The sequence below is a fragment of the Sapajus apella genome, unplaced genomic scaffold (assembly GCF_009761245.1).
Source record: "Sapajus apella isolate SASKATOON/1434 unplaced genomic scaffold, GSC_monkey_1.0 scaffold144, whole genome shotgun sequence".
Taxonomy (NCBI): domain Eukaryota; kingdom Metazoa; phylum Chordata; class Mammalia; order Primates; family Cebidae; genus Sapajus; species Sapajus apella.
The window spans coordinates 1,976,393-1,987,190 of NW_022437084.1; the positions used below are offsets into that span (position 1 = coordinate 1,976,393).

Genomic DNA, 10,798 nt, shown 5'->3' on the forward strand with positions numbered 1-10,798 from the left:
CTCTCACCTCCTCTCCCACCCCTCATCTCTCACCTCCTCTCCCACCCTTCATCTCCCCACCTCCTCCCACCCCTCTTCTCACCTCCTCCCCCATCGCTCCCCATCCCTGCCCCTCGTGGCCCCCCATAGGCCCTGCCCAGCGCGCGCACCCACAACGCGGATGCGGATGGTAGCAGTGTCCTTCATGTTCTCGATCTGCACGGTCAGCTCGTACTCCCCAGAGTCGGAGCGGGCCGCCTGGCGCACGAAGAACACGGTGTCGAAGTCGCTGGTCCGCACGTGCACGCGGGAGGTGTCCAGCGGGGCCCCGCCCTTGGTCCACACCACCTGGGGCCGGGGCTTTCCCTGTGGGGAGAGGGCGGGGCGGGTCAGCGGGGCTCCACCCGCGCACAGGGGGGCTTGCGTAGGAGCCGACCCCCGCCCCGGCCCCGCTCCCCTGACCTGGAAGGGAACCACAAGGTTGAGGGGCTCTCCCACTTTGCGGACGTAGGTCTGGCGGAGGTGGCGGGGGAGCCGGATCTTGGGTGGCTCTGAGGACGCAAACACAGGGAGGGGACTCAACGGGGGGCCAGGGTATGTTCCGGGGGCCGACGGCGATGAGGCTGTCTGGGGTGGTGTCGCCGATGACACGGAAATGGCTGCCGGAACGACGCCAGCTGGGTCCTTCGGGGCGCAGGGTCAGGGGCCACGCACCCGCAATCTCCCTAATGGTGACCGGCTGGACCAGGGTGGCCGGCTCGCTGCGCCCCGCGATGTTGACCCCGACGACTCGGAAGAGGATTCTGGCTCCGGTCGGGAGATTCTTGACGGTGAAGCCACAGCGCTCCACGGGCTCAGTGTTGGCGGGGACCCACTCCTCGGCTGCAGAGAGACGCCCCGCTGGCTGGCGGATCTCACACTCTCCTCCCACCCTCCGCTCCCGTTTCTCCTGGGGACTTGCGCCCCACGCAGCGAGCCAGCACTGGGTAAGTTCCCAGCAGCGGCGAAGGCAGCTGGTTAGTTAAGCATTCATCGTGGCCAGGTTCTGAGGGTGGCACCTCTGTTCACTCATTAATTCTTACCTCAACCCTGTGCTATCCCCATGTTACTTCCCTAACATGTCAGCATGAGGGCCAGAGAGGTTAAAGAACTTTCAGCCAGGCGTGGTGTCACGCCTGTAATCCCAGCACTTTGGGAGGCTGAGGTGGGCAGATCACTTGAGTCCAGGAGTTCGAGACCAGCCTGGCCAAGATGGCAAAACCCTGTCTTTACTAAAAACACAAAAATTAGCCAGGCATGATGGCAGGCACCTGTAATCCCAGCTACTCGAGAGGCTGAGGCAGGGGAATTGCTTGAATCTGGGAGGCAGAGGTTGCAGTGAGCCAAGATGGCACCACTGAACTCCAGCCTGGGTGACAGAGTGAGACTCCACCTCAAAAAAAAAAAAAAAAAACTTTCCCTGGGCGCAATAGCCCATGCCTGTAATCCCAGCAATTTGGGAGGCCAAGGCAGGAGGATCCCTCAAGCCCAGGAGTTCAAGACCAGCCTGGACACACAGCTCAGGCTGGGTGGACTAGGATGTTAAACCCACGTCTGTCTGACTCCAGCACACTCTCAAGCTCTGCTCTCCTGCAAGGCTGGCACAGAGGAGCAGAGATCCTGGCACTGTCTGAGGCACAGTCGGAGGGGGTGTCCAGGAGGGCAGGCTGAGGGCAGGGTCAGAGCTCTTCAGATTGCCTGCTTTTTGTTACATGCTTTTCTGTCTTGGGTTTATGGCCATGGGTTGGGGAACTCAGGACTGTTGGCTCAGACCAGCAATCAACAGAGTGAACTCTAACAAGCTGGGTTCTGAAACATCAGGTTGGGAGTAGCCAGCCAGGGAAGGAATGGGGTAAAGGGCATGAAAGAGAGAAGGAGGAAGGAAGCTGATGAGGGTTGAACCATCCCTCCCTTCCATGCATTCTCGAGTGCACCATCACTGTACCCTGTCAAGATGGTAACTGTCTTCGCCATTGTTAGATGAAGATACTGAGGCTCAGAGACTTGCCCAAGGACACACAGCCAGACAGTGGAGGGGAAGGGTTGGAACGCGCATATGTCTGACTTTAAGGCCTGGGATGTTGTGTCGAGGTGATCACGTCCATCCTCCCAGAGAGATGGCTGTGTCTGAGACATCTCCATAGCCATGGAGCTGGGCCAGGCACGCAGTCAGGGTTCAGTGAATATTCAGTGGAGGATGAAGGGTGGATGTATGGAGGTACAGATGATGGATGGACAGGCAGAGAGACAATGTCTAGTTAGGTGGACAGATGGTTGGATGGCCATATAGGTAGAAAAAATGAAGGAAGCAAAGATGGTGGTGAAGAGACAGATATATGGATGAAAAAATGTTACTGAATGGATGGCTGGAAGATTCAAATGACTTTCAGATGGATAGAAGGATAGATGGCGGGATGACTGGGTAGACAAGTGCATGGCAGGCAGGAGAGAAGGAAGGGAGGGAGGACAGAGAAAGGGTAAAAGGGAGAAATAAAAGAGAAAAAGGGACTGGGCATGGCGGCTCACACTTGTAATCCCAGCACTTTGGGAAGCTAAGGTGGACAGATGGCTTGAGCCCAAGAGTTTGAGACCAGACTGGGCAACATTGTGAAACCCTGTCTCTACAAAAAATGAAAAAATTAGCCAGGCATGGTGGCACATGCCTATGGCCCCAGCTACTTGAGAAGCTGAGGTGGGAAGATCACTTGAGTTCAGGAGGTTGAGGCTGCAGTGAGCTATGATTGTGCCATTGCACTCCAGCCTGGATGATAGAGTGACACTCTCAAAAATTTAAAAAGAGAGAGAAAGGAAGGAAGGAAATAAGGATGGATGGATGAATGGATAGATGGACAGATGGACGAATAGAGGGATGGATGGATGGGTGGATGGACGGAAATATGGATGGGTGGGTGGGTGGATGAATGATGGACGGATGATGGATGGGTGGACAGATGGACAAATGGAGGGATAGATGGATAAAAATATGGATGGATGGATGGATGAATGGATGGATGGATGGATGGAAATATGGGTGGGTGGGTAGGTGGGTGGATGGATGGATGAATGGACAAACGGGTGGACAGATGGATGGACAGATGGATGGATGGGTGGATGTTAAGATGGATGAATGAAATATTGGTTAGATGGATAAATGAATAGAGGGAAGAAAGAAGGCATAGAGGTAAAAAATAAATGGGTGGATGGACGGATAGATGGAATGGACAGAAAGTCACTGCTGTATGGAGGATGGATGCAGAAAGAAAGAAGGGAGAGAAAACACACTAGTCACTGGGGGTCTCATCCCAGCGACTCATGACGGCACAGACACAAAACACGAGCAGGCTGCTGCACCCATCTCTCTTCATGCACGGTCCTGCTTTCAGGTCCCTGGACTGGATACCCCCAGGGGGATCTGTGCTGGACACCACCCCCACCAGGCCTGCCAGGGTCACTCACAGCCTTCCAGGCAGTACTCCACTAGGTACCCATCGATGCCGCCTGCCCCGATCCTGTTCGGAGGCCTCCACTTGAGTGTGGTGGTGGTGTCTGTCACATCCTCCACCACCAGGTGCAGGGGTTCACTCGTGGGTGCTGGAAGCATCCAGAAAAAGAGGATATGATGGGGAATGAGGAGTCAGGGGTCAGCAGGAAGGGGCACGGGTCAGAGTTAGAATGGTTGGTCAGAAGGCCAGGGTGTAGGGTCAGAGATTGATGACAGGCAGAAGATGGGTCAGAGGTGGACGGGGGTTGATGGATCAGAGTGCAGGGAACATTACCAATAGGCATAAAAGGCTTGGTGTTCATGCTGGGCTGGGAGACACCTATGGCATTGACAGCGAAGACACGCATCTCGTAGAGGACGCCCTCGATCATCTTGGTGGACTCATACGTGGTCTCCGTGAAGACCTCAAAGTTCAGCTTCATCCAGCGCTGAGAGCCCTTCTTCTTCCGCTCCAGGAGGTACCCTGGAGGCTCCAAGCAGAGAGGAGATGAGGGGACGGGAGGGCATGGGGCACAGGTCAGCTGGGGGAGTGACGGTCACATCCAGAGGACTGCATGACCCAGGGCGGTCTGAGGCCATGAATCTTAGGTGGATCTCAGGGGCCACAGAGCATCTGGAGGCCACCAGTCCTGGAGTCAGGAATCAAGAGGGGTCATGGCTCATGAACCAGGGGGTCAGGAGTCATAGGAACACCCAGGCTATGGGTCAAAGTGAGAATTCCCAGGTCACCGGTGAGTAAAGGAAGGGGGAAGACCAAAGGGATTGTGAGATGGCAAAATGAAAAATCAGGGGTCAGAGGTCGGTCACTGAGGATGCCAAGGGCTCTGGGAGGTCAAGGAGAAGGCGGAGGCTGGCACAGTGGCTCACGCCTGTAATCCCAGCACTTTGGAAGGCTGAGGTGGGCAGATCATTTGAGTTCAGGAGTTCAAAACCAGCCTGGCCAACATGGTGAAACCCCACCTCTACTACAAACACAAAAATTAACCGGGCATAGTTGTGGGTGCCTGTAATCCCAGTTACTTGGGAGGCTGAGGTAGGAGAATCACTTGTACCCAGGAGGCAGAGGTTGCAGTGAGCCAGGATCAAGCTACTGCACTCCAGCCTGGGTGATAGAATGAGACTCTGTCTCCAAAAAAAAAAGAGAGAAAGCAGAAGGAGGGGTCAGAGGTCATGAGGACAGAGGCACTCACCGGTGACCGGCTGCCCCCCATCATACTTGGGTGGCTCCCAGACAAGGATGGCCCAATCCTCTCCAACCGAGGTGACGCGCACGGCCTCCGGGGGGTCTGGGACATCTGCAGGGGGCAGGAGAGTCAGGCGGCCCCTCAGGGCCTCAGAGAGCCACCCCTCGGCCAGACCACCTTGGCTGTCTCTACTCACCCACCACCCGCAGGAAGATGGAGGCCACGTCCTCGCCGACAGGGTTGGTGACCTTGATGGTATAGCGGCCCTCATCCGCCCGCTCTGCACTCTCGATCACAAAGCTGCTGCATTCCACTCGCTTCTCCACGCGGACCCTGCCCTCGGTGGACGTGAATACCTGGACACAGCCACCAGATGGCCTTGCAGCCCATCGTGTCCCCAAGCAAACCCAGGCCTGCTTCTGCCACTGCCCTGCTCAGAATCCTCCCATGGTTCCCCATCGACACACACGGTCCTCACCCGCTCCGCTGCCCTCCTCACCCTCCAAATGCCATCCTTCATTAAAAACACCAGACTGTCTTGTCCCAGAGATTTTGCAAGGCTGGTCCCTGTACATGCAACACTAGGCTCTTACTCATCCTTCAGGACACACTTGGAAGACACCTCTTCCAGGAAGCCTTCCTGGATGCCCTCAGCTGGAAGTGCTGGCTCCAACCCCTGGGTTCTCATAGCTTCTAGAACCTCCCTTTATCTCAGCCAGAGCACTCTGGACCATGGCTGCTTGGGCAGGTGTTTGCCTCTCCACAAGAGTGAAGGCTCCTGAGCAGGGCGCGGTGGCTTATGCCCGTAATCCCAGCACTTTGGGAGGCTGAGGCAGGAGGATCGCTCAAGCACAGGAGTTCAAGGCCAGTGTGGGCAACAGGTGAGACCCTGTCTCAAATTTTAAAATAAATAAATACATTTTAAATAAAATGAAGGTTCTTGGAGGGCAGGAGCTGCATCTAACTAACTTATGGCTGCATCCTCAGTACCTGGTGCAAAGGAAGCTTTCAGGGATGCTTGCTGAGTGGGTGAGTGGATGAATGTGGAGCCAAATCTGTCCATTTGACAGAAGAGAAAACTGAAGCACAGGGAGACATGAAAAATCGAGCTGTCCCAGGGCCTGGGACATGCAAGGTTAAAATACTTGTTGGATGGATGGATATAGGAATCTACAGATACGGCTGGGCATGTTGGCTCATGCCTGTAATCCCAGCACTTTGGGAGGCCAAGGTGGGAGGATCGCTTGAGCTCAGGAGACCAGCTTGGGCAGCATGGTGAAACTGTCTCTACAAAAATACAAAAACTTAGCCAGGCATGCTGGAGCACTCCTGTGATCCCAGCTACTCCAGAGGCTGAGGTGCGAGGATCGCTGGAGTCTGGGAGGCGGAGGTTGCAGAGCTAAGACCATGCCACTGCACCTCAGCCTGGGTGACAGAGCACAACTGCCCCCTCAAAAAATTAGATAGATAGACAGATAGATAGAGAGACAGACAGACAGACAGATAGACAGACACAGATAGATAGCCGGGCGCAGTGGCTCACGCCTGTAATCCTAGCACTTTGGGAGGTCCAGGTGGGTGGAACACGAGGTCAGGAGTTCAAGACCAGCCTGGCCAAGATGGTGAAATCCCACTGCTACTAAAACTACAAAACTTAGCCAGGCACAGTGGCAGGCGCCTGTAATCCCAGCTACTTGGGAGGCTGAAGGGGGAGTCATTCCTTGAACCCTGGTGGCAGGGGTCACAGTAAGCCGAGATCATGCCATTGCACTCCAGCCTGGGTAACAGAGTGAGGCTCCATCTCTCTCTCCCTCTCTCTCTTTCTCTCTTCCCCTCTCTCTCTCTCTCTCTATATATATATATGTATGTATGTGTGTGTGTGTGTATACATATATAAAATTTAAAAAACAAAAAAATCTAATAAAAAATATAGATAGATAAATGGGTAGATATGTTGTTTCTGGATGAAAAAATGGACAAACGGATTAATTACTGGATGAGTGGATGGCTGGGTGGATTAACCAATTAGTTGATGAAAAATCATCAGTGGATGGGCAGATGAGTTACTGGATGGCTGGAAGGCTAAACTGGTCGATCCCCTGATTAATTAACTGAAAGGAAGGCTGAATAGATGGAGCGTCCACCATGTGCTAGGCCCGTACCTGTGACGGACAAACATAATATCCAATCTTCAAAACAACCCTGTGAAGGACGAGTCATCACTCTCATTTTATAGAGGATGAAACTGAGGCTCAGGGGGAAAGAAGCAACTTCCCTAAAGGGAAAGGAAGTCAGGACAGAGGGGAGGCCCTGACCCACCTCATCTCCCTTCAGCCAGGTGGCAACGGGAGGGGGCTCCCCTGTGATGGCCACGTCCAGCCTCAGCTTGTTTCCAGCCACAACCACAATCGAATTATCTGAGGTCTTCCCCGAGCAGTCCAAGTGGATCTTTGGTGGCTCTGGTGGCACAGAAGAGATATAGGGACCCTGGGGGTGGGTGGCCAGTCCCGACGAGAGGATCTCCGAGAAGATAGGTTCCAACAGTGACAGAGACCTGGGGGTCCAGGCCCCCAACCGCTCCTCCCTGAAGACCCCAGTGCCTCCGTCTCTGCTGACTGCCCCGTCTATCTGCCCCCCTCACCCCTCCTCCCTCGGCCCCGCCCCTCCTCCCTCACCCCACCCCTCCTTCCTCACCCTGCCCCCTCTCCCTCGGCCCCTCCCTTCCTCCCTGGGCAGCTCCCAGAGCAGTCCCTGGTGCTCACCTTGCTTGGGAACGTACTCCACCTTGATTTCTGGAAGACAAAGAAGACTGGACAGTTAGGTCTAAACCCAGCAGGCCCCTCGCCCTGCCTTCACAGCCCAGGGGAAGAGGCGAGGGTCTGGCAGTCTCCCTGGGAACTGGGGTGCTGGGGTCAGGTTCAGGCCCAGGAGCCACCTCTCATCCCAGGCTCCCAGGTGGCAGGCGGTGGGGAGTTCAGCGCTCTCCCTCCATCTTCTGACTCCAGCCATGAGTGGGACAGACACCTGCTGTCGTCCTCATTCGCACTCAGGGAACCTTAATCCTGGAGGGGGACATCCTGGGCCCTGGGTCTGGGAGGATGGGTCGTAGAGCCCCCGGGGAAGGAGGAAGGGCATCCTGACCCAGGAAGTTGAGCTTGGCCGAGAGTGACAGGGCGTAGCCGTCGGGCACAAACATGTAGTCTCCCTCATCCTCCGGGCGCACGTCATCGATCACCAGCTTGTGGAACCTAATGAGTAGGGGAGCAGGGTAGAGCTGGGGCCAGATTGCCCTGGGAACCACCATGGGGCTGCACCCCCGCATCGGCTTCCCTCAGTGCAATTCACATGCTTGCATTCTTATCCAGGGCTTTGGAGTGGTGTGGCCTAAGTTCAAATTGGTAGCTGTGTGACCTTGGGCAAGTTACTTAACCTCTCTGTGCCTCTGTTTCTTCATTTATAAAATAGGGGTAATGATGCCAATCTACATCAAGGTTGTTGTAAAGCATGGAGAAGGGTACAGTGGCTCACATCTGTAATCCCAGCACTTTGGGAGGCTGAGCATTGAGAATCGCTTGAGCCCAGGAGTTGCAGATCACCCAGGACAACACGGGGAGACCCTGTCTCTATAATAAATAAATAAATAGGTAGATGCAGTTCTTTCACTGGGCATGGTGGCTCACGCCTGTAATCTCAGCATCTGGGGAGGCTGGATGATGAGTTGCTCATCACCCAGAACAAGGCTGCAGTGAGCCGTGACTGCACTCCAGGCTGGGTGATAGATTGAGACCCTGTCTCAAAATAAAAAGGCATCTAAAGAAGTACCTTGCACATAGTAGGTGCCCTATAAGTGTCAGGACGTGTTATCACTATGTGTGTGTTGGGGTGGGGGGGTTGGTTTTTTTTTTTTTGGAGATGGAGTCTCACTCTGCCACCTAGGCCAGAGTGCAGTGGCACAATCTTGGCTCACTGCAACCTCTGCCTCCTGGGTTCAAGCGATTCTCCCGCCCCAGCTTCCCGAGTATCTGGGACTATAGGCATGCTCCACCACACCCAGATAATTTTTGATTTTTAGTAGAGACAGCGTTTCACCATGTTGGCCAGTCAGGCTGCTCTCGAACTCCTGACCTCAAGTGATCCACCCACCTCGTCCTCCCAAAGTGCTGGGATTACAGGCGTGAGCCGCCGCACCCAGCCGTTATCATTATTGAGACCACCAGCCAGTACGGTTCCCCACACAGTACACAGTGGGAACCCTACATCCCACTAAGAGCTACTGCCAGGAAGCCCGGGATGGCACGATGCTTTCCAGGCATCATGGCGGATCTCTGCATGCTGCAGATAACGAGGTGTTTGTCTTAGGTGTCCACATGCCGCCTGCTGAATTCCAGCTTCTTATTTTCTGAGCTAGAACCATGCTGACTGTGCAAATATTGCCAGAGGCTTTCCCCTGCCCGTGCCCATATCCTTGCAATGCAACCTTGCAGCATCCCCATCAAGTGCTGGAATCTGTTGACACAGAGCTGGCCTCTGACTTTCTTTGCCCAATAGAAAATGGCGGAAGTGCCAGGCATGCTGGCACACACCTATCATCCCAGCACTTTGGGAGGCCAAGGCGGGCAGATCACAAGGTGAGCAGATCACAAGGTCAGGAGTTTGAGACCAGCCTGACCAACATGGTGAAACCCCATCTCTACTAAAAATACAAAAATTAGCTAGGCGTGGTGGCACGTGCCTGTAACCGCAGCTTCTCAGGAGGCTGAGGCAGGAGAATTGGTTGAATCCTGGAGGTGGAGGTTGCAGTGAGCCGAGATCACACCATTGCACTCCAGCCTGGGCAACAGAGCGAGACTCCGTCTCAAAAAGAAAAACAAGAAAATTTTTTTTAATTTTTTTTCTTCCTTTCAAAAAATAAATAAATAAATAAATGTATATAAATCCTGAAAAAAAAAAAAAAAGAATATGGCGGAAGTGGCATTGGGCTCATTTGCAGCCTGGGCCACAGAGGTCTTGTCTGCTTCCATGCTCTCTCAGGACCTTTGCCTCTGCCTCATGAACGTGCTAGGCTCAGCCCACTGGAGGAGGAGGAGGAGGTGCCATAGGGAGCAACGTGCTGGCTGCCCAGCTGTCCCAGCTGAGGTCCTGACAGCACCCACACAAAGTCAGCAGAGCCCAGATTCTGCCACCACAGAGGCAAGGAGGAGGCCGTCCTGGATCAGCTGGCCCCCAACCAACCTGCAGGCTCAAGATGAAATGAATCCTAATTTATTTATTTATTTAGAAAGAGGATCTCACTATGTTGCCCAGGCTGGTCTTGAACTCCTGGGCTCCAGAAATCCTCCTGCCTTGGCCTCCGAAAGTGCTGAAATTACAGGTATGAGTCACTGCGCCGAGCCCAATCCTCATCCTTCTAAACTACTAAGTTTGCGGACGGGACAGACACCATGGCTCACGCCTTAATTCCAGCACTTTGGGAGGCCCAGGTGGGTGGATCACCTGAAGTCAGGAGTTTGAGACCAGCCTAGCCAATACAGCGAAACCCCATCTGAACTAAAAATATAAAAATTAGCCGGGCACGGTGGCACACCTGTAGTCCCAGCTAATCAGGAGGCTAAGGCAGAAGAATCGCTTGGACCTCAGAGGTGGAGGTTACAGTGAGCCTAGATTATACCACTGCACGCTAGCCTGGGCAACAGAGTGAGACTCCATCTCCAAAAACAATGAAATTAAATTAAATTGAAAAATTTGGCTGGGTGCCGTGGCTCCTACCTATAATTCCAGCACTTTGGAAAGCTGAGGCAGGTGGATCACTTGAGGTCAGGAGTTCGAGACCAGCCTGACTAACATGGTGAAACCCCATCTCTACTAAATACAAAACATTAGCCAGGCATGGTGGTGCATCCCAGCTACTTGGGAGGTTGAGGCGGAAGAATCGCTTGAACCTGCAAGGCAGAAGTTGCAGTGAGCTGAGATCGCGCCACTGCACTCCAGCCTGGTCAATGAGAGCGAAACTCTGTCTTAAAAAAAAAAAAAATGGGGGCCGGGCGCGGTGGCTCAAGCCTGTAATCCCAGCACTTTGGGGGGCCGAGGCGGGTGA

General features: G+C 54.1%; 1 protein-coding gene across 1 annotated transcript in view; it reads right to left on the minus strand.

Annotated features, from left to right (window-relative positions):
- The window catches only part of LOC116540787 (myosin-binding protein C, fast-type-like), a 43,901-nt gene that overhangs the window by 13,235 nt on the left and 19,868 nt on the right, over positions 1-10,798 (minus strand). Inside the window, exons 6-15 of the mRNA XM_032264527.1 lie at positions 7,846-8,034; positions 7,467-7,496; positions 7,024-7,163; positions 4,901-5,060; positions 4,711-4,815; positions 3,795-3,983; positions 3,475-3,609; positions 694-861; positions 442-530; positions 150-345 (exon numbers count right to left, since the gene is read on the minus strand). Of these exons, the coding sequence (XP_032120418.1) occupies positions 150-345; positions 442-530; positions 694-861; positions 3,475-3,609; positions 3,795-3,983; positions 4,711-4,815; positions 4,901-5,060; positions 7,024-7,163; positions 7,467-7,496; positions 7,846-8,034 (1,401 nt within the window). The remainder of the gene's footprint in view (positions 1-149; positions 346-441; positions 531-693; positions 862-3,474; positions 3,610-3,794; positions 3,984-4,710; positions 4,816-4,900; positions 5,061-7,023; positions 7,164-7,466; positions 7,497-7,845; positions 8,035-10,798) is intronic.